This window comes from Syngnathus floridae, chromosome 15 (assembly GCF_059516105.1).
Source record: "Syngnathus floridae isolate MCC-2025c chromosome 15, RoL_Sflo_1.0, whole genome shotgun sequence".
Taxonomy (NCBI): Eukaryota; Metazoa; Chordata; class Actinopteri; order Syngnathiformes; family Syngnathidae; genus Syngnathus; species Syngnathus floridae.
Window position 1 is genome coordinate 10,875,826 of NC_142427.1, and position 23,748 is coordinate 10,899,573.

Below are 23,748 nucleotides of genomic sequence, written 5' to 3' on the forward strand. Positions count from 1 at the left end.
GTGAGAAGTCTGCCCTTTTTTTGTGCCGTCTCAGAGGGAAGGGCATTTAAAAATAAGAGCTCTCACGTAACCTGGCTTAATTCGACATCAATAGCAGACGTTAAACCGTCGTCTTGTATCAAGCTTCAGAAACGAGGACAAGCCCTATGCTAGATTGGGAAATACTTTTTGATTTGGTTTCACCATGGCTGCAGGGTTCAAGATTACCACTAAATTCGGTAAATATTAAACAGTTAAGACCATTTTATGAAATCCAATGAGAGGTTTTTACAAAAAAGCCTTGTGGCGATAATTCAGTGAAAAAAAATGTAATATTCATTTTCTTCGGTAGTTCAATTTAAAAAATAATCTTAGATTTAGTACAAAGTGCTCTTTTATCCGGGTTTAGTGAATCCAGATGTATTAGTTTTGCTTTTGAACTGAACTACTGCAATGAATGAATAATGCATCACATTAGTGCTTCTGATATTGATTGTCTCACGTCTAAAATAAGTTAACCGTAATATTCTAACTTGTAATCTGCTAAAAAATAATGCCACCTGTGTCTGTGAATAAATTCACTTAGAGTGAAATTGAAACAGCTAATCTCATTTCAAGGAGACAAATTGTATCAGCCGTAATAATGATGTTATGTGATATCAGCTAGCACGATGACACGCTGAACTAGAGAGAGAAAAAAAAAAACATTATTACAACACACCTTTCAAAGGCATTGTAAATATTTGAATTGTAGATGTTCCCACCACACCTGAAGCATGCAACTAAGCAGTAGGAGAAATAGTCATGCAAAAGACTCTAGAGATGTTTGGGGAGGAGGAAAAAAATCTAGTTTTGCAACCATGAAGATTGAAAGGGCGTTACTGCGGGATTGCACCAATTCCCCATCTCAATTCATTCAATTATGAGAGAAGGAATGTTGACAGAAAAAAAATCAGGATCCAGTATGTTACAAAAGTGTCCAACTTGTCTCTGAGGGTTTGGCGGGAAGAAAATGTACATTGACACACGTGAAATCATAAATTTAACAAAGTTGTATAGCAAAACAATATAAACTCTATAAGTCTCAGTAGAGCTTGGCGGCGGCCGGCTGAATCTCACTTCATACTCAGAAAGCGGAAAACACTGCGGGATAAATTAGATGCACCACGCAAGGCAAAATGTCTTTCTTTGAAATCTACAGTAGCCAATTTTACACACCAGCGATTCTAAGCAGCTTGGTCCAGTCAACACGTGCCACATTAAAGCTACCAAGGGAGCCCCTATTTGTAGAAAAGTGTCAAAACTTGTTCCCAAAACGTTCCTCTAGATATCGTTTATGCTTTAGCGTTGTTTTCGAGGGCCCTTTGGTCCAATTACAGAAGCCTGGTGGAGTATTTGCAGTGTCAGCACGTACCATCATTGTTTAGACAGTAAATATGAAGCACCTTTAACCGAGTTGATGTATCAAACGCTTGCTATCGGCTAGGTGGACATTGGCCCTAATCCCCAACATGCCGCAGCGGAGTGATCATTGCAGCTCTGATGTCAAGTCCCCGAATGTATTTCGAAAATAGAATTTAAACCAAGCACGACATTGTTTGCCAACTTTTCTCTAAAGGACACGTGACGTAGACGGCGACGATGACTCACGCCGTTGCTGTGTAAAATTAATTAGCCGGTGCTTGTAGGAGATGCATTACTTTCGCAGCTCAAGGCAACTCTATTACACATGCAGCCGGACAAATAATGTTGTGAAGTTTATCTGTCGCTTCGAATATGCCTGCACTGACATTTGGCTCTCCTGAATAATTAATGGCGGTGACATTGCGCTCGGGCTAATTGTGTTTGTTTGCCTGATCACCTGCCATCTTGTGGCACCGGGATTCTTATACGGCACAACGGCGTGCTATTTTCCTTTTTTTTTCCTCTTGGCACGTGATTGACGAGGGGGGAAGAAAAATGCGTGAAGAAAAGAGACACTCAACACTCATGTTTGCACGCCGCTGGCTCTTTCCCAAAGCTCGATGGGAAAGACTCCAGCTCACCTGCAAAACTAATGAGGACAAGCGTGATTGAAAGTGGATGCTTGGACGCCGACAACTTTGCTCAAGCACAGCAGGTTGCCATGATGCACAGCCTGAGGATGTTTTTCCCTTGGTTGTTTTTTTTTAATCACGGCATTTCATGGAAATCCCGGCCTACGGTTCATTTTACGCTTATAAGCTGGAGGAAGATGAAGACATCTCAACATTAAACGGCAAATTTAACTGACAAGCGCAACATTTGCGGCCTCCTGTTCCCATCTGCATCAATCAGTGCTGCCGAGCCTTAAATTGCTCCATTAGCACATTGATAACATGGCAGCAGCCGAAAATGTGGCTAATACGTTGCAGCTTGATGTAAATCCTGCAAGGCGCTGCAAGCAGATGGTGCAATACTGCGCACGTGCTGTTCACTGAATTAATGAAAGGGTGGCTGGAGGGATGAATGGATGGATCTGTGTATCGAAAGATACTGTAAATAATATTACATTTAAAGACTTCACTAGCTTCATGCTAACACACAAAGCAAATGAGATAAGTTAACGAATAGCATTCGTGGAACGAGATACTTGATCACAAATGGAGGAGCAGCACATGTAGATAGACAATATAACACCCACAGGCATATATTTATCCTTTGTAAAAAATGGCTAATATTACTGCAGTTTACAGAATGATTTGGGAAAGTCTTTGTCTGTTTATATTACCCTTGCATTTGTGTCTGCCATTTCTACAGTATACAGTAGAGCAGTGTAAAAGAAACGCAAATATGTTGTGCTGACTGCATTATTCTTCCCGTGGCATTGATGTTAGATCTGTACAGACAGCAACTCACACACACACACACACACACACACACACACACACACACACACACACACACACACACACACACACACACACACACTCCCAAGCACGTGGCTGTCAGTGAGCTTGTGGCACATAGCCTCTGTGGGCACACATCCTGGCACCAAAGGTCACACAACATGTTCCGACAAAAATAGAAACAGATCGTGATATGTAGTATATATATATTTTTTAAAATTATTTGTATTAATTATTATTTTTAAATATTTTATTTCATTTTGTCCTCATCATAATGTCAGTATAACTACCAATGCTTGTCAACATAATTATACTAAGTCCCATTGACAAAATGAGTCATCCCAGTGCAGCTGAGTGACCTAAATGTTCGGTGGTCTTACCTGACAGACTGAGACAGTCAGAGCAAGAATCGTGTCACCCTCAGCTCTGCGCACGGTAGTTCACCGCCCTGATGTCACAAGCTTTCAATGTGCGTGGCGGCGACCTGTCACATGGCTGTGTGAGTGAAATGCCATTTGTCATTAAAGAACACGTCCAGAAGATATTGCAACATTATTATGAGGCTGAGGGTCAACTGGGGAGTCACATATCAGTCCAAATTTTGAAGGTTGGGATTCTCATAGCCTTTCTGTGTGGACTTAAGAGTTCATCTATCCTTCTATGCTAGCAACATAAAGCTACATGTTGAACAATAACATGCTGTTGACTAAATGGCAGGAGGTGCAATTAACTGCATGCATCTCCCTTTGTTGCATTTCATAGAACAAAATAATAACTTTGTGCTCAATCTACAGGACCAGATGTTCGTCTGAGGGTTTTTGTAGTGTTGGATGCAAACACAAGCAGTATGCAGGACAAGCAAGACAGGAATGTAAGTGGAGTAGTCTCCAAAAAAGTGGCAAACACTGAATCATTCAAACGCTAAATGAACAGAGTATATCAAACAAAAATAAACAAACACAAGAAATTACTCACCTCAACATGTTGGGCAAAACAGGAAAGTAATGACAAGGAAGCACACCTTGGCAGCACATGACTAGAGGGGTCTGATTGATTGACTCCACCCACAGGACAGGAAATGGTGGAAACTGTCAAAACAAGAGATAAAATGAGATAAAATGTAATATTTTCTGTTGAAGTCTTACCTCTAATGATTTGTTTTTTCCCCCCCAGAATGATGTGGGTTTGGACTTTCGTGCTTCCACTATATTATTATCCCAGAGAACCAGTATGACTCATTTTGGTGCTTTTTATTGGTTACTTAAATCTAGTATTTTCAGTCCTTGACAGTTAAGTCACAAATAATAAATCTGTGTGTTTGATGTTAAATATGTGTTATTAGTGGCGTCCCCGGGCTGTCTCACATCTTGTTTCAATACCAATATTAGGGAGGCTAGATGAACTTGGTTTGTTTCATGCTTGCATGGCGAAGCACTAAAAGAACTCCTCATTCTATCGCTCCCTCTCACACATACTGATGCGCTGGAACACAGCTGTCATAGAGAGTCACCAGAGAACGAATTTGGCGTCCCCCATGCTCACTTGGGTGTCGCATGAGCCAAGTGACACAGCGCACTAACGTGCACCGACAGCAAATCAATAGTTGATAGTTTTTCTTAGCTTTTAGAGGAGAACTAGTTACAAGTATATCCAACCATGCTGTCGCTCTTCAAAACAAATCAGACATTCCTATCAGACAAAGCAGCTGCGCTTCGTCTGCACCGCACAAAAAAAACTGCTGCCGGAGTGAGAAATCTTTTTCTTGCAGCGCAGCTCGTTGCAGTCCTCCGAGAGCCTAATTAAATTCAGGGAAAATTATGCAAAAAAATCAATTCATGAGCATTCATAAAATAATCAATTAAATGGTTTATCAATAAAATACTTGGTGATAAGGAGGTCTGCGCTGCTGTGGGAGTGGCCAGAGTCAAATTCAATCCAGGCCAACCAAAGAGTGTCCTTCCATTCCCTTTCGTGCGTATGAGATGGCAGAACCACACTTGCACCATGATGTTGCACTATACTATGAGCACTTTTAAGAAAGTCAAGAAAAGTTCATTCCCGCAAAATGAACAAAGGCTTAGACTTTTGGTAAACGTCAACAAAGGGGAATTTTTATATTACAGCGCAAATAACATTTCACCTCGCAGCGACTTGCATGAAAAGCCAGGTGGGCTGCAAAAGCTGACTTCCCACAATTCTTGAAAATGTGTGTGTACGTGTGTGTGTGTGTGGGGAGGGGAGGGGGGGTCAGGCCAGCAGTTTGTCAGTAGCAGTATGATAATGTTATTCTGATGCAGGGCGTCACTATGTGTGATGCATTAGCTCAGCTCTTCATCATCCATCTCTCTCCCAAACACAGCACACACTCGCTCTACCTTTTCCTTTGTGTGAGCTTCCTGGCCTCCAGTATTTACAGCGCTGTTTTTTTCCCCCACTCGCCAGCAGTCCGCCATCACCTAGAGAACAAGCCATGTCGTGGAATTAGCAGGTGACAAAAATAATTCTCGCATGTTGACAGCGCCGCATGCAATAATTGGCCCACTGAGCAAGGCGCTCTAATTGTCATCAAAACAGGTTGGACGAAGAAATGATGGACGATGACTTTAATTCTTCATCCAAGCAACTTTACACTCCAAGAGGCGGACAGCTGTCATATTCCCTTTGGACCATAGGCACATTTTGTCACTTAACTAGTAATTATATACACAAACACCCATTTTGAATGTCAGCATTGATAAATGCTGATTAGCTTTGGTGCTATTACGTTTGCAATGTTTTTTATTCATCATTCATTAAAGTTCATCAAGTGAAAGGTTCCCAATAAAAGGTACAAAATTGTGTAGCTTACACATTAGTTCACGATCTCAATTTGCAAGTTGGCGCACATCTGTGCATTAAAACACCTCATGTCTAATAGATCGCACCGATCGATCTGTTCGTCAATACGGGCAGCGCGGCTGTAACCTCGTGTACATTGTGCTTTTGACCTTGCGGTATCCTTATGCCAGGATACGACTCCACAAATAACCGGTGCCAAACATTGATTACCGCTAGCACACAGCGCGGCACAATGCCGAGCAGAAAGATATATTGGCAGCGCAGTTAACACTTATCTCCCTGTACTCATTGTATCTCTCCCTCTCTCTAGTCATACACTTTTCATTATGCTCATATAGGCTGGTCAGTCATTAAAATGTGTTTTTTTATTCCTCCATTCTGCCACAAGCAATTAAACCTGATTAACAGTTGTTATAGCTTGACCCGAGAACAGATTGTTTCTAGTAGCGTTAATTAAATTGTTCCTTAATTCTGCAGGGGAAACAAGGTGAGATAACATCCTGGTAATAATATTGCATGCCCACAAGGAGGGAAGGAGTACAAAACAAATTTTCAGTAAAGTGCCTTCCTTGTCTGTCTCCATTTAAGTTTCAAAAAACATCTCCAAGATCAGATCATTACAAAAAACCTGATGATATTTTTGGCATTTAAAATACTCATTTAGAGTACAAGTGCTACATTTTGCATTGCCAGCCATCTTGGTTTGGGTATTGAAAAGACCGACTGACCTTTTTAAAATATAAATGTAACCCTTGAGCATAAAGGCTTTCCCACCCTTTACATCGAGTGATAAATGAGACCAAACCAAAAAATATGATCTGCTTTTGACTTGATTTATTGTGGGTGCTTTTCTGGGGGTGTGGGGACACAAACAAGCTCCTCCGAATATTTCATTTCCTGATGGCAGTCATTCCAAGGTCTCCTCCAATGTTTACACTGGCGTCCCCTCTAATTTTAGGAAGGCAGGCGTGGGCCGTAATGGAAAGTGACACTATCTAGCCAGCATTCTTTTTTTTTCCTGGAGGGCACGTCAAAGCGAGGGGTGGCTCGTGTAGTCCTAGCCACTCGGACGGTAGGTCCAGAATGTCACATTATTTCCACATGTGGACGAGAGGCCTCGCCAAGCGTCGGGCTAGGCGATGGGCTAAAAAGGAAGCTCGCCGACTTGCTAGCTGGCGGTGCAGTTAACACGAAAGGCAACACCCGTAATGTCACATTAGCACTACCAGCGGAAGTGTCTGCCACTGCCAAAAAAACCCCCCAAAAAAACTGAAAACGATCGTGTTTTTTTTTTTTTTTAAGAATTTAGCTGATGGTTTGTGAAAATTATATTTAAAAGAAAATACATACAAACAACTTCATTTTACATTTTACACGGTGGGAGTCGTTTAACTGTAATGATGTGATTCTCAACAGAGGCAGAATGGAGAGACAGATTGTCTGGATGGGAAAAGGCCCTAAAGAAAGGATGGAAATGAGGCAAAATAAGTTGTGTAACATGTTTTCCTCATTGTGCCCTGTCCTTCAGTTCAACCTAACAATGTCCAGCCTTTTCTGCATTTTATCCAACACTTCCCAAACAAGTCTGTGACATACTTTTATCAAACGACCCCAATTTCTGTACACTTAACACACTAGTAAACATGTCAACAATGATGCTAAAGTGGACACCAGGCTAACTCAGACATATTTCCAGCTACAGTATAAGCAAATTTTTCCTGGTTGTTTCATTTCACACTTGATGTGCAGCCACGCCCTCCAGAGACTCAACCATTTGTATCCAGGCTATTAAAAAGTCATTTTTGCAAAAAATGCCTCAGAAATGCACACTTTCGATACTTGCAACCCGACTAAATTATTTTCACTTTCACGAGGCTGAAGGGACCCATTTGGAACACGGACTCATATAGTAAATAGTACACCAGGCAAGCTAACTGGTGAGAAGAAAGGACCCTTAAGCATTTATTGTAATTACAAAGAGTTCATTTCCAAAGTTTGCTCTGCTGATTATTTTTGGCTATCTTTTACTTGGCTCCTAATATTATTGTGACCATGCTGCCTAATGTTACGATACACCCGGATGTATAAAATAAACCCGATCATCGCTATCCGGCCCAGTAGGGGGTGCCCTGTTTAACAGCCGCCATCAAGCCATTCTCTTCTGCATTCTATTAATTGGCCAGATGTTCACATAGCGCTTGTGTCAACTTGTCTACACAAAGAAGTCATAAGGGCTCATTAAAGTAGGCAAAAATGTATGTGCAGGCAAGCCTATCTATTTGATTTCAAAACTAATCTGTATCAAAATAGATTTTTTTTCACTCTGACTCATTCTGCAGGTCTCTTAATCATTCCAAGGACGTGTATTCTTCACACTTAGCATATGTTAATTCATTCCTACGGTGTCAAACTTTACCTCCTTAAGCTCACAAAGCCTGTGTGGATTAAAATAAGAGGATACATTATAGCGCCACGTTTACAGAATGCCAAATTAAGCTTTTAGGAAAGCACGGATGCGTGCTGATCCCGGGATGGTGCTTCCCGTAATTTTCATCCGAACATAACAATATGGCAATTGTTGCTTGAAGCTATCGTCGACTTCCAGACTCCGATTCATCCCTGAGAAGGAATTGCACCCAAACTGCCTAAGTCGGGAAAATGAACTACTTTTCCCATCCTTGACTCCAGCGGGTGTCATGTGCACCTAAATTCAAATGATGTATGGACGCCCTGGAAAACAGTCAACAAAAAAGTCAATTATTTTTAGACTGAAGTAACGCTTTCTGTGCATCTACAGGAATAAATGTAGGTCAATGCTTTGTCCTCCAAAGCAGGACTATATAGGTATGCGTTTCCTTCTGTGTGCGTCCATGTGAAGCAGAGTAAGTGGAGCCCATTCATCATCCCCTATACCTTGTTCGGATAATGAACATAACCCTGACTACACCTCCGGGATCTGCTGCAAGTGGGCAGAGGTTGCACCTCTAACATTCACAAAACTCTCAGAGGCCACACATGGAGCAAGGAAAATATCTCAGCAAGGAGAACCAAAATGACCAAATAGCAATATTCCAGCTCAACTGCAGGAGCCTGATAACAATCTTGATCATTTGCATCAGGACCGGAGAGCGACACTTGTGCAAACGGCGGAAACCCGAGTACGGATTATCCCTATTCCTCGCTTCGGGTTTATCTCACCCTCTTTCATAGCAGGATTTGAATATAAACCAATCCAGTGGCATTCCAGCCCGTAATATTTTTAACGCATTTTTTACATGTGACATTTAAGTGAACCAATTTGATCAAGGAGCTCGCGGATTACCCAAATAATCCGCGAATCTTCTTTTATCAGAAATCCAAAAGGAAACGTCTTTGCAATCAGACAACTTTTGCCTTGCATGGTTTTGCCTCATCCAAGATATATATCTCTGCTCTACATCTCTCTCTCTCTCTTTCTCTCACCTCACAGGCACACAATGAATATAATGAGAGCGACAGAGCAAGATCACTTGAAGTCACTCGGATCTCGCCTACATTGTTGTTTGACTTTACTTTCCCACTGCTGAAGATGACCGGATCACCGCGTGGGGAAAATCCAACGCAGCATTGTGCTGAAGTCACATCAAATGAAAGTAAAACGAATTAACTGCACCCACTGCGAGTCCAATGTGCTACCTCTGTTGATTTATATCAGACACAATTTCATCCCATGAAGAAATCATCCCAAGGGCTATCAAACACCTTGATGTCTAAAAATTCATTGCTAAATGACTTTTGGCAGTGATTTCCCAATTGGATGGAAGCAGCAGCCTGACATAAGACGTCTCATTAAGTCAAGGAAGTGGACTTGTAGTCTTCTCTTGGATGGACTGAAAAAAAGCACAAATCCAAGCCAACCTTGGTATTCCCATTCTTTCCCTGACCCAGTTCTTCCAACTCCCAGTATAAGGACCTCCTTTGCATAATGAGAGAAGGTCCTTTGTTGAAGGTGACACATAACAAAATGATAGCATGTACACCTTGCTATGAATAGCTTTCTATGGAGGAGGAAAAAAAGTCCAAAAAGATATCTTCTGGGATCATTCCGCTTGGCCTCAATGGACACCTCCATTCAACTCCCATCTGCTGTCTGTTGGACAGAGCAGTAGCACACTGAGTAAACAGCTGTTCACTTTCATGCATATTGAATAGGCTTGGGAGATATGATAACGGTGGAGAAATCTCACATGGCTTCATTGTCGGCCATTGTTTTATACCCAGGACACACGTCATCTTTTTTTTTTTTAATTCTGGATTGAAATGAGCAGATTGGACATGTAGTGTCATTGATATTGTGAAAATAAGACATATTATTACGTTATGTTAAGGGCCGCTGAGTAAGATTGCCATCCCATTAGCTGATGTTGCACGTTAACAGTAACCGCAACGCCTTCAAGACGCAGTCGCAGGTCATTTTGGATTATATCACGGCTCAAAGTTGCGGCAAAAGCATGTTCGGCTGCCAAAAGCAATTTCCCTGGATGTGCCTCGCTTTCCCTCCCTCTATTTTTTTCCCCCCGCCTATCCATTCGCAGATTTCTAGAAGCTCAGTCAATCTTGAGGATTTAAAGTGTTATATTCAGGTCACTTGAATGATTCTCTCCAAACTCAAAAAGTTCATCTCCGTTGTTCCGTCTATGCACTTTCATTTTATTGAGTGGTATTGCCTGGGATTTCTCCTTCGGGATAGTTATAGCTTTTTGCATATTTTCATTCTTTTCTAAAGTGGGTGATAAGCTGTTTTTCAATTTGCCACCTCATTTTATTGCAGTACACACTTGAAACAAATTAGCAAATCATAACTCTCAAGAATGATCCTTGATGCTGTAACTCAGTGTCAAGCAGTAATCTTCAAATGAACAAGGTGGACACCAAACTGAATACTAACCTTTCTCGCTGTACGAAAAAAATGACAGCACAAACTATCGGCCAAACGCCCCTGGGCTTAATTAATTAATTCCGTTTTTACAGCTAAGATGATATAATACATTACCTCAAATGGCTGCCACTGGTAATGTGGATTAATATATCACAAAGTCCTTAGAATGTCGTTTTAAACAATTTTCCCAAAGGGAATGTTGTAATATTATCATGAAGTACTTCATATGTATCCCAGCAATGGATTAGTAGGTGGTATCAGACTGATTAAATAAAAATGAAAACCCCTCACAGAATGAAGGAGGACTGAAAGACAGCAGATGAGAGGGTGGAGGACAGAAATTCCATTATGACAGGAAGAGTGAGGGAGTGTGAAAACATGTTATAGTGATGGTGGGATTTCCCACGGGACCACTGATGGGATCTTGCAGTTCCCACGACAGTCTCGTCTGAAGGGAACTCACAATGACCTAAGAGCATCCAATGATCCAAAAAAAGAATCCATGTTCACAGACAGGTCAATTAAAGACACATTCCTCAAGATCCCAGGAGACGTGACCAGACGTGTGACCAATCGGAACAAGTCCGCATAATAACTGGGCAAATCCGATTTTAATTTCAGATTTGTATTATTATTATTGTTTTTATTATTTTTCCTTAACCAGTAAGTATTACCCATATTAGGTGCACCTAATATTTTGGATCTACGTAATGTTTTGGGCACTGCTGTTCCTAATAATCTGGCTGCGCTTCAACCATTTTAATGCTTACATTAAATCTTCCGTCATTTAAAACACCTCTGATTAAACCCAAATAAATGTAAATTGTTCTAGTAGCCTTTTTTTTTCCCCTAATATGCTCCAGCCCCACACTGCCCAAATGAGGCCTCATGCTACAGAAAATCTATTTTTTGACTTGGGAATCCCGCAATTAAATTGATTGATGTCCTCAGACAAAAATGCATCTTCAAATGAACAGAAAAAAAATAGATCTGTTCCTTTACTCAACTCCGTCTTTATTTTTTAAGGCCGCTCGGCAGGATTAATGCAGAACTGGCGGCCAGACGCCACTCGTCTTTATTTCAAGAAGCGTCTCGTTGAATAGCTGACATACTAATGGAGCTTGAGAAAAGCAAAAAGGCGCCCAAAGGTGTGTGTGTGGCGGCACCGTTTCTTCTTTCTGCTTGGAGAACTCAGATAAAGAGGATGACGTGAAAATAAATTCTTTGAGAAAGCACGACTGGGCTTGTTAGCAGAGTCAATGCCACCTTGATAAATAACGTTTGAGTGCTCACCTTCAACAAATTGAAGTCAAGAATTCAAGTCAATGAAAGTTAGATCGTTTCAAGCCTCTCTAGGCAATATTTAAAATATAAAATCCGCATGGTATACCAAATCGTTTGAATTTCCAAACCATGCATGGTAGGTTCACAAGCGCTATTGAAAATGAATGTAACCACGGACAATTGAAGGATATCCAGTTTGAAAAGTGTCACAGATGAGGTAAAGTGAGCCCGGTGTTGACAATGAGAATCCGCCCACATCTTCTCATCTCATGTCTCATGTGACATGTATTCCAAACAGGAAATGCCTAGGGTGGCGTCTCATTCCCAAACTCTGTTTATACCTTTTTTGCACAAACCTGGAATAGCATTTGTCTGTGAGAAATAGGTCACGCAAGCACACTAATAGTGGTGTCAAATTTTCAAACACTAGCTACGAGCTATTTTTTTGTTATGGTCCCTGCTCGATAATCTGCTGTCCATTTCTCGTGAACGGCGGAAATGAAATCATGTTGACTGGACCGGTTTCGCAACACACACAGACACAGTTTCATTATTCAAACTTATCACTCCGATAGTTTGAATTACAACAACCTGTTAGTTTTGGATATCACGGAGTTATCGTCTGTATCTACGGGCTGCCATTGATCGGAGTCGTCAAAGAAATCAATTAGAAGCATGACTGGCTCATAAATATTTTGTCTGATGGTGTATTTTCCCCCCAAAAAATGGAAACAAAAGTCAATTGGCAAATTAAAAAAGTTGTAAACAACAAGAATATTAGATTCTTGTCGATGCACGCCGGTGGCTTTTATCGATATGACCTGTGGGGTTTATTGTTGAGTTGCAGTTCAATCGAATCAACCTCTAGATTTTTCTTTCACCATCTTATGAAGTGCGATTTAACATTCACAAATAAATCTCATTCGATCGTGCAGGTGTCCCTAATGAGATTCTTTTCAATTAAATGAGACCATTTTTTTTGGAGAGGTGATGTAGGAAACATCCTCACAATCAGTAGTCACCTCACACACACGGCGCTAAAGTTGAGATAAGTTTCGGTGACTTCGCTGCGAGTGGTCGCATTTCATTAACATTCCCAGTTCCCCAGTTGCCATATTGCTGCCAGGCTCTTCCAGCGTGTGTGTGTGTGTGTGTGTCGGACCTGCTATGCAATCAGGCTGAATGAGCACTAGGAGGGATGTAAATGTGAGACAGGTGATAGACGGGTATGGAAAAGTGACGGATGTTCGGGTGGACAGATGAGCTGGGCGGGTTGCCAAAGGTCTCCAATAAGGCACAGGGGCTTAAAAGAAATCCTGACAGATGTAGGGCAGGATAGGAAAGATCAATGGACATACACAGGCATTTCCCATAAGGTCTGGACAATCATACACAGGTATCCTACTGATAATAATAATAATCTTTAGCTTTGTAATGAAAGCCATTCCTTTGTGTCTGTTCATGCCATCGATTCTGCTCTCCTGTCTTTATCAGTCCCACAAGACACTTGAAACAGAAAGAGAGTGCCTTTGGGCAAATCGCTCGTTTTCCAGAATGTTTGACAACCACGACGGATCAATAGAGGCATGGCCGGTGATGAGGTAAAGACAGCTTTGATCACTGCAAATGAGTGTGAGCTGTGTCATGAGCAAAAGCGGAAAAAAATTCTTCGCATGGATGTCCAACTCGTAAAAAGTCTTTGGGAAGTTAAAAAGTATGCAGAGGCAGGCCATATTTTTTGCAGAGAATAAATATATATATATATATAGCATGTCGCTCAGAGACAATTAATTGTGAAGCAAAGAAATTGTGCTGGAGCTGCAAGGTGAAGAACACGCTTGTGTGCACTTACTGCTTACACAAGCAAAGCTTGCTTAACAATGTTGTTTACTGCCACTTTTGTGTCATTGAGTGTTGTTAACTCCAGACAATGAAGCGAGGCCCTCCAAAAATTGTTTTCATTTTTCTTTTAAGGGCATATCTCCATAAGGGGAATGGCATATCAACAAACAAACCTGATAAACAAATGACTCCTCCCTATCTTAGCTTTGGACCAGGATGATTTTTGATAAGCTTTATTTTTCTCTTGTCTCATTATTTATTGAAAGATCTATATTTTTGAAACCAATCTGCTGTTGTGTTGCTTTACCTTGCATAGCTGTCGCTTCAACTTCCCATCTGGGGATCAATAAATTATCTTCTTTTCCTATGGGAAAAAAAAAACACGCTTTGTGTTGGAGCTGTGTGAATCGACTAGAACTCAGTCTAATACTGGCAAAAGGTTAGAAATGTAAATTATGCAATCAGCTGGCAATGTGGACTGGTGCCTTTCCCCCCGCTGGCCAGTTTGACCCCGCAGGCGGGCAATTATCACAGGCACGTCAATACGTGATAGATGATCAACTGTTCCTGATTAAGATGACACATCCTGATTATCATTACACAAAATTCCATCCGTGGTTGCCATTTTCTTTTTTTCTGCAGTGATCGCAGGGGATACCATCTAGAAATCTCAGGGAAGCCTTTTATTATTGTTATTTAAAATTGTCTTACCCCTCCTGCATGCTTTAAATATGTTGAAAATATTAAAAAATATATATAAGCATAAAATATATAGACAATATTGTAGTGTTTGTGAACACAGCCTTTGACCATAACAATTGCCATCGACCGCCATTTTGTCTTTCCAATGTCGGTTGAAGAAGCAATGTAAAATAATGTAGTTATGATAATAATATAGTGTGTCGTATGCTCAGGACTCCGGAATAAACTGTGTTTGGACTGAGCCAAAGAGCCGAGGTGGTGCTGGTGTGGTTACATAAGCACATTACGGCATGCTAGCACACACACAAGAACAAACGTTTGTGTGAGTGTGTGTGTGTTTGTTCATCTGCCTGCAGTCTATCATTAACCTTGACTGTATTTCCACTCTGACCTCCCTGTTCAGGATTGCCTAAATATCCATGTATGGGATTTGGCAGCCTATCCATTCAGCAGTATATGATGTTAATCCGACTTCAAACTTTATAAGCCATTATTTATTCATTTAACTCATTGAATTTGCAGACCTCATCACTGCCCAGTTGTCATTTTGTTGTAGTACAAACTAAATAAAAAATTTGGCACAGGCACATGAAAAAAAAATTGCAAAGTGTCGCGAGAAGTCCCGAGTGTCTCGCAACGCATCCATTCGTAACCCTTTCCGCTTCATCTATCCACAGAAAAGCAAACGTGAGCATGTGCCACATTTCAAGTAACAAATGAGGCCGGCCGGGCGCAGTGGAGTGGTGGGGCGACGTGGCGAGGCGAGGATGTGTCAGCTGTCAAGTGGCTGTCAAGTTATGTAAATGCACAGGCAAGGCGGCTAGGACAACACGCCCAGGGAAGTGGAACCGGGGAAAAAAAAGAAAAAGAAAAATACGTCACAGTTCCAAATCAATCCACATTGATCCACCGCAGCGACGTGATCTTTCGATAGCCGCGCTGTGTCAAAGGTACAACACACACACATTTCCTCTAACCTTAACCCCGATTCACAAAACACGGCTGCAAAAATAAAAGAGCCATACATGTTTATTTTTCTTTACAAGAAGGGCACATCATCTATGTATATCTTTGTACAAACCGTAAACTAAATACAGTAATAAGTTTGAGGAGTATAATCTTTGACATAACTTTCATGAAAGAACACCAGAAACAAGTAAATAAATATATAAATAGACATCGGCCGTCTTGCATCTGGCGGACAAACAACGGAGAAGACAAACGGCATTTGTTACACAAGCTAAGGTTTCTTTTCAGATAAAAAGCACTTGTGTTTGTCACAAAAAAAAAGACTTTTTTTTTGTTTTTTAAAACATCATGGTACAATACAGAATCCCTCTCCTCACATGTAAATACTGCCATTGAGAATTTTCTTTTTTTTTTTTTTTTACATGAGCTGACACAACAAAATTCTAGTGGTTTACCTTTGGCCCCTGCATTGCAGGAATGCGTATGACGCCGAGGAGGAGAGTTGTCGTTTTGCTTAAGTCGTCAAACGTCAACTCTCATTGGGAGACATTGTTCCGTCACTAACTCCTGACTGGAGGACATGCGGGCTGATGAAAAAGAACATGTTACTCGAGGGGGCGGCGGCCTGACGTCGGCCATCTTTCGAATCAAAGGAGGTGACGTGAGCGCGGATGACTCACCGTGTTTGCAAGGTGAGGCCTCGAGGGGGCTTTAACATGAAGCCAAAATACACTGGAGACAAACACGCAGCTCCAGGTGCATTTAGAAAAATGCATACAAACAAGCGTTTGAATTCATCTGCAGTTACCAAACATCAGAATGTTGGATGACGTAAAAAAAAACAAAAAACGGAATATTTGATCAGAAGTGCAATGAAGTTGAAGTTGGACAAAAAGGGGCCACATACATGGCACAAGGTCATTACTACATTCCTGAAAATTGTGTCAGCAATTTTGGACCTATAGAATCGAATCAATGGAAAGGAATGTGGCTTGAGTGACATCGTACAACAAAGGAAACAAAACATTCTAAATGGATCATTGATGCGCTTAATCACAAGCGCAAAAAGTCCAAAATTTCTGACCTCCAAAATGAGATGAGTGGAACCAAATGTCACCTGAAACCCACAGTTCTTATTTGAGAGTAAAGCAAATGAAATCGGAACAGAATGAAAAAACAGAAAACATACAAAAAGACTATTGTTGCATTCCTCACAAGTCAGCGTCAGGGACGTTTTAAAATTAAAACAACCTCGTTTTAAAATTAAAACAACCTCGCTCAAAAAGGTTGACTTCATTGATAGGTTCCATTTTGATTTCTCACAGGCAGCATTAAAATGCTCCGGACGTCTTCACGTTCGTCTGCGGTGATTTAGAGCATCAACAGTTCTACATGAATGATCTAGGAGCTTTGATTCGGTGCCGTGACTCCGAGTAGAGAAAGGAAACAGTAGGCCCTGTCTGTTTAATATTAAATTCAGTCGTGTTAACATCTGGAATGCTCATCAGGGCGACAGAGGAAGCCAAGAGAAAAAGCCAGCCAGCGAGCGAGCACGAGTCGGAAGAGGAGGAGGAGGAGAAGGAGGAGGGAACCTTCTCCGAGGCGTTTTCTCCGTCCATCCTGACACAATAATTGCACACATCTGTAGTTCCTGGTCAGTTGTGGGGAAGCATCAGATCCCCCCCAAAAAGCGTCAAAAGAAACATGATGTAGTGGCACTTGAAAGATAATTAGGGCTGTTTGAAATTGAAATGAGCTGACAGCAGATGCCTGCTAACTCGTGTTCAGCCAACAGTAGAACAGCGTGAGAAGAGGACAAGGCAGAGAGGACAATGAGCTGCTTGTGTGCCACATATTGAGCTACAAGTTCCCCACGTTGCCCATATGGACAGCATTGGATTTTCCAGCATGGGAAAATCAAACGCTTCGTTTAAGAACAATCGCTTTCTATCGGATTGTCTTTCTCTTCCCCTGCAAGAGGTTCAACGAGCGCTTTTTTGTTCCCCTCCGCCAGCCAAACAATATGACTTGGACGGATGGGCAGGGAAGTATGTCATTTCATCAAACCTTACTTTGGTTTGGCTTTAATGCACAGCTTTCACATTTTTGTTTGAACTTCCCTGTTTTCACCTTTACTTGTGAAATGTGTGATTTTGGTAAGAAGCCGGCACCATCTTTGAGTACCTCCAGGGGCGCTAGTGAGTCACAAACTACTTATCGTTAATTTCCGTTCATGTCGACGTACAAACTAGTTAAAAGTGCGTTTGAAAATAAAAAATTAAAGGCTGTGCAGTGCTTGCCAAAGCAACAGGTGGCGCTCTCAGCGCAAACCACTGAGACATTTCAACCAATCAGAGCATAAATGGAATGCTCACAGAAGAAGGTGTCGCTGAGCTGTTACTTGATGCCACTACAATTGAATTAAGAAGCTGATGTCAATTATTAACATTGCATGAGGTGTAATGACAATTACCCGCACTGACGGGTCGGTCGGTCACCAACTGTGATGTGAGCACAGCATGCTTACAGAATGGCCGCTAGAGCATAGCGCAGGCAATTGAACAAATCGGATATTTACACGTTTGGCAAAAAAGGTCAGTCGACTTCACTTTCATTAAGTTTGAGTGCACTCCAATTCCCTCCTCCTCCTCCTCCATCTCCAGTGGAGGTTTGTGTTGATGCTTTGTTTCAATCTGCAGATTTACATTGGGGGGACTGATGGTATTTGCTAAAAACAGAACAACTTTAATCGCTAGAAGAGTGAGCCTTCAAGGTAGTAAATCTATACCTGGTGAAAAGCAAGACGGAGGAACCCACTCAGAGATACTTAGAAATCCCAACCCAAAGTGGGGTACACACATGCCGATAATCTCTGATGGACAACACCGAGTTGGGCTGAGCTAGCGACTCGGTGATTGTGACCTAAAAGGAAACAAAATCTAAAGCCAATCAAGCTACAACCTGAACACAACACGATTATAGGAGCAACCGTGTGTGCCTCCCAAGTCACTCACCACAATAAAACTAGACAAAGATAAGCTAACAGTTAGCCTAGCTTCTTCTGCAACCGCCACAGCAGTGACAAATCGATATGTGTGTACCCCGTTTTAGACAACTTGTGTTTGCAGTGGATATGGATTTAATCCGCTGAAACTCCACCCACAAATTTATGATGGCCTATAAACTCCACAAGATGACTTCATGAATGTCAAAACATGCGGGTTAGGGTTAGGGTTAGTGAGTTCACTGTGAGATACCATAGTATCAAACTCAAGGCCCGGGGGCCAGATACGACCCACCACATCTTAATATGTGGCCCGGGAAGATAAATTTTGCATCGACTTTGTGTCATTACTAAAGTTACAAATGGTCTTTAGTAGACGTCGACAGTCATAATTGCCCTCCGACAAATTGCCATCCCTGCGGTTCGGACAAACTTGAAGTAAAAAAATAACAGGTTGTTCTCCTGCCTCCTCCATTTTGAATTCCGACTTTGGTTCCTTGGCAAGCAAGTCAAAAACGCACGTCCAACCCGAATCTTTTGGCTCTCCAAAGAAAACTGCCATGTTTATACTGCAATTTAAAAATATAATCAGATATCAACTGCATTAGACAACACATTTTGCTAACGTTTTCTACATCTTCTGCGCTATAATACTGTTAAAAGTCAATCCATACTGTACAGGATGCATACAAAAGTACGCAATCACACGTCAGAATTTTGCAGTGTGTTTAGCCAGAATAAAGTGCCTGTAACTCGGAAACATTCGGATTGTGTTTTCTCTCTTGTGGATAGTTGTCAACGGGCCGAAGGTCCTGCGGGTGATGGATGTAACAACACTCACTATGTCGCCGTCAGGCAAGATGTCCGTTGCGAGCGTTCAGCGGGACATGGCGTTGTGCTGTCCGTTCTGCGTTATGGGGTTGATCTTTTCCAGAGTGATCTCCGTGTCGCTGTCTAAATTCCCCGAGATGGCCGGGCAGAGTTTGTCCAAGGCGTTGTTGTCAACACCTACCTCCATCTCGTCCAGCTTGTGTAAGTCCTCCTCCTGACACAAGATGCTGTGGGGCATCACGCAGCCCGCCGAGTGGTTGCCTTCCTTTGGGATGTGGCTTTTGGGATGGTACTGGCAACCGGGGTTGGGAAGGGCCGCTCCGGCGTTGTTGTTGATGCTGAGGATCTCGATGGTGTTGCTCCCAGGGCAGAGGCGGTGGCAGCCCAGCAGAATGGAGAAGGCCTTGCGGAAGTCGGCGTTGAAGGCGTAGATGATGGGGTTGAGCGAGGAGTTGGCCCAGCCGAACCACACGAACACGTCGAAGGTGGTCGGGCTGATGCAGTGGAAGTCGTTGGCGTCGTCCGGCAGGTTGGCTTCGCAGAAGGGAACCATGCAGTTGAGGATGAAGAAGGGCAACCAGCAACACACAAACACACCCATGATCACCGAGAGCGTCTTTAACACTTTGGTTTCTCGCTTGAACGACATTTTGAACGAACTCTCGCTCTCTATGTTGGACGTGTTGCCCATGCTGCTGTGACGGTTTTTGGCACTCTCCGCTGCCCTCTCCAGGGCAGATATCCTCCGGATCTGTTTTTGGGCGATGCGGTAGATGCGAGTGTACGTGACGATCATGATGGCCACGGGGATGTAGAAACTGATGAGAGACGAGGAGATGGCGTAAGAGCGGTTAAGGCTGGAATCACAGTTGTCGGGCGGCAGTTCGCCCGGGTAGGTTCCGTTGAGCTCCACGTAGCTGGTCGTCTGAGCTTTGTGCCAGTTCAGCTGCACGGGGATGAAAGAGATGAGAACGGATAGCGTCCACGCCACGCTGATCATCAGACACGCCACTCTGGGGGTCATTTTGCGTTCGTAGCGGAACGGACTGGAGATGGCCCAGTAGCGGTCCACGCTGATCACGCAAAGATTCAAGATGGAGGCGGTCGAGCACATGATGTCAAACGCCACCCACACGTTGCAGAAGGGGCCGAAAGGCCAGAAACCCACGATCTCCGTCGCGGCCTTCCAAGGCATCACCAGGATGGCCACCAGGAGGTCGGAGATGGCGAGGGAGATGACAAAGAAGTTGGTGACCTTGGAGCGCAGGTGGCGGAACTTGGTGACGGCCACGCACACCAGCGTGTTGCCCAGCAACGTGGTGAAGATGAGGAGGGAGAGGAAGCATCCCGTCAAAACCCGTTTGGACGAGTCACGCTCAGGCAGAGGCTGTCTGCCGTCTCGAACCATCGAGAAATTTTGATCCATTGTTGAAGCCAGACCGTATGCGGGGCGGGTGGGATTTTAGGGATCGGGGTAAGGGGGGGCATGAGCCGTCACCCCATCACATCCCCCGGCCCGCTGCAGCTGCGCCGCTCCACAGACGGATCTCAGGACTGAAAGGTCGGCCGTCCCTTTGCCACTTCCCCAGTCACCTGGGTCGCCCGTGGGTACCTGGTCAGAACCGCCATGCTGGTTTTTGGTGGTCAGGATCTTGCCAACTATCAGGGCATCAGCACTCGCCGCACGTTCGGCGCATATTATCCGGTTCAATTAGCGGGGCGCTCATAACACGGTGCATTCAAAGAGCACAGAAAAGCCTGGCGTTACCGTCGACCTTCTGGGAAAGTTTCCCAAGCGCGCTTGCTGTCGAGCTGAGTTGAATGCTGGCTGTCAGGTCCGGTCATTAGCTTTTTATAGTCCCTCGTCAATAAAGGCTATCGACGGATTTCGCACTGCGTTTATCTGATTTGTTTAATGGTACTCCAGGCGTTTCCACTTTAATATATCGGCCACCTGGATCGAAACCCCACCACTGCTGTCGGTTATATTTGTTTCATCGCAGGTTGGCAAAAGGATGCCGATGTTTCCACAAGGGTGGAAAAAAAGTTACGGAAGAATAAAAGCAATAGGTTGACAGCATCATTCTCAAAGTGTCAGGATCACATAATCCCCCCCATCAAGGTCACTTTCCAATAGGACAGCTTTGCCTTTTAAATTTTCCTTCTTGTGCAATCCGTGGGTGGTTGGAAAATCCGTTTCAAAAATAAAGTCCATCAAATGAAATTGTTTAGAACACTCCCGACATCCTGGCACGCATTCTTCAGCGCAGAGAGTGCGTCTCGCACCCACGCGTGCGCACTTCTCTGTGGGAGTCACTCCTCGCGACGCTCCTCTTGATTCCTCCTTACTATTTTTTTCTTGGAGGTGTAGGGGGGTATTTTTGAGGAGGTGATCCTCTCTTGCCGTCTTGACCCACGCGTGGACTAATCTAACTGTGGAGGCTCGCCTAGAGGTGCGCGCATCTCTCTCTTTGCTCGCTGCCGCACAATTTCGACCATCCGAGGGGGCGAGGAGCGAGGGAGTAGGGGGTGAGAAAACGGAGTGGGGAGGGCGTCAAGAAAAAAAAACACACACACACACACAAATACACCACATACTACAAAGCTGAGACACTTCAAGTGTACGTGTATGAAACTTGCGTGAGAAAAAGACTGTGCAATCACTCTTTGATGAATGGCTTAAAGATTTAAATGATAAATACAGGTCATTCCCCCATGCACTTTTAAAATAGACCGCATAACAAGTGGCTATTCCATTGCTAAATACGTCATAAAAGGAGCGAGGATGCTGCAAAAGAAGGCACCTCAGTGGCCTGACATGAACTTATAAAAATACGTGGCTCAATGGCGCCATCGAGTGTAGATAAGAAATAATAAGGTTGACGTTAAAGCTTGAATTATTAGAGACATTTGGGATCATTTCAACCTTTTCCAAAACACCCCGAACTAACTAGAAACTATTGTTGTATAGTATGGCAAATAAATAATGATTTTTGGACCAATTAAGAGAAATTGGGTCATCTCTGGCTGCTCATCGGAAATGAACTATCAGCTCTGCTTACCTTGCACAAAGCTGCCAATCAACATTACAACACTCAATATCAAAAAAAATATTTTCATTGTACTTTAATATTGTGTGTGCATGTGTGCATTATTTCATCAATGTGTATATTATTTTAAAAACCCAAAGTCTGCCTTTCCAGGCCTTTGCATGTGAGCTTCTATGACGTGTCATGACGAGGCACGTGTTGTGAGAAGTGCGTGCATGTGTGTGTGTGTGTGTGTGTGAGAGAGGGATACAGAGAGAGAGAGAGAGAGAGAGAGAGAGAGAGAGAGAGAGAGAGAGAGTAATGCATGTCGACAAGCCAAGTGTAAGAGGCCTGGCAGACACAACGCCCACATTTCCCCACAGCTCCCAGCCAGCCAGGCTATGCGTGCAGCTGCCCAAGTTTAAACCAAGACCACGTTAGACACATACACACAAACACAAACGCACAAGCCGGCTCACGCACTCACACACACAAGACAAGCAGCCATGCAGGCTAATTTATGTCTGCTCCAAAAAGCAAACAAAATAGAATAGGAGTAGAAAAGAATAGAGATGCGGATATGTCTTTTTTTGGTGCTTCATTCGCTGCATGTTGACCTTTTCACAATGAATGTGACATGACAATTAACTTCTGGCAGTAATGAATAAAATTTGTGTGTGAAATTGCGGCTTTTCATATTGACCACTGAACACATTCTCGGGGTGCACTTTGATTTCTATCTCTCATGTTTGCTTTCATTTAGGAAGATTTGTAAAGGTGCCCTTTCATCATAGTGTGACATCTATGTGATTTGCAATAACTGATGCTATTTTTTTTTTAAGAGTTCCTGCTTTTGTTGTTTCATTTCTTCTTTCATTTTGTCTTCCGTTGAGTGTTTTGCATCATAATATAATTCAAAATTCAACAAACAAAAAAGACAAAAGATCGTCAAGCGAGCAATCACTTACATGTTTCTTCTCAAATCGGCTGTCTGGGCTGAACTTACTTGCCGTCTTCACCTTCATTCAGAACAGATGAGGGGTCACAGAGGTGATGTTGCCAAGTTTTTATGGGGAGTGGTCAACAACAGGCCCCTAGCATAAAAGAAAATTAATGAGAAAAGATAATAGTGAAACGTAATATAATAATTAAACCAAAAAAAATCAAAATGGAGGGGAGGGGGGGGGGGGGGGTAAACACTTATTACAGTAGATTAAAAGCTTAGTGGTGGTTTATTACATAAAAATACTGCTCTCTTGAGGTAATTTATAATTTGGATATGTTGACAAGTACACTGTAGAGCACCGTAGATTATTTTCAATTTTATTAATTCTTTGGAATTATCACTTTTCTAAGCTAGCATTGTCACAAGGGAACGCCCAGTTAGTTAATTAATTAGCTAACACAATAAATACACACGTAAATGAAGATTGAATAAACATTCAGTTAGTTACTTGGTTAAATAGAATAAAAAAATATAGAATA

General features: G+C 42.7%; 1 protein-coding gene and 1 long non-coding RNA gene across 11 annotated transcripts in view; one reads left to right on the top strand and one right to left on the bottom strand.

The window, feature by feature from the left end:
- Positions 1-23,748, bottom strand: part of drd1b (dopamine receptor D1b) — an 85,394-nt gene that overhangs the window by 61,554 nt on the left and 92 nt on the right. For 6 of the 10 annotated variants that reach the window (XM_088398755.1, XM_088398758.1, XM_088398757.1 and 3 more), the window contains exons 1-5: positions 15,855-22,974; positions 14,036-14,092; positions 5,222-5,302; positions 3,822-3,934; positions 3,227-3,341 (exon numbers count right to left, since the gene is read on the bottom strand). In XM_088398755.1, coding sequence (XP_088254881.1) covers positions 19,281-20,660 — 1,380 coding nt within the window. In that variant the 5' untranslated portion in view covers positions 20,661-22,974 and the 3' untranslated portion in view covers positions 3,227-3,341; positions 3,822-3,934; positions 5,222-5,302; positions 14,036-14,092; positions 15,855-19,280. Of the gene's footprint in view, positions 1-3,226; positions 3,342-3,821; positions 3,935-5,221; positions 5,303-14,035; positions 14,093-15,854; positions 22,975-23,231; positions 23,358-23,717; positions 23,733-23,748 lie in introns of those variants that run through there. The other 4 variants (XR_015863068.1, XR_015863069.1, XR_015863067.1 and 1 more) reach the window with 4 other exon arrangements.
- Positions 13,142-17,439, top strand: LOC148386677 (uncharacterized). The gene is made up of 4 exons (XR_015863074.1): positions 13,142-13,282; positions 13,381-13,487; positions 15,108-15,380; positions 15,875-17,439. It is a non-coding gene; the product is annotated as an uncharacterized LOC148386677 (long non-coding RNA).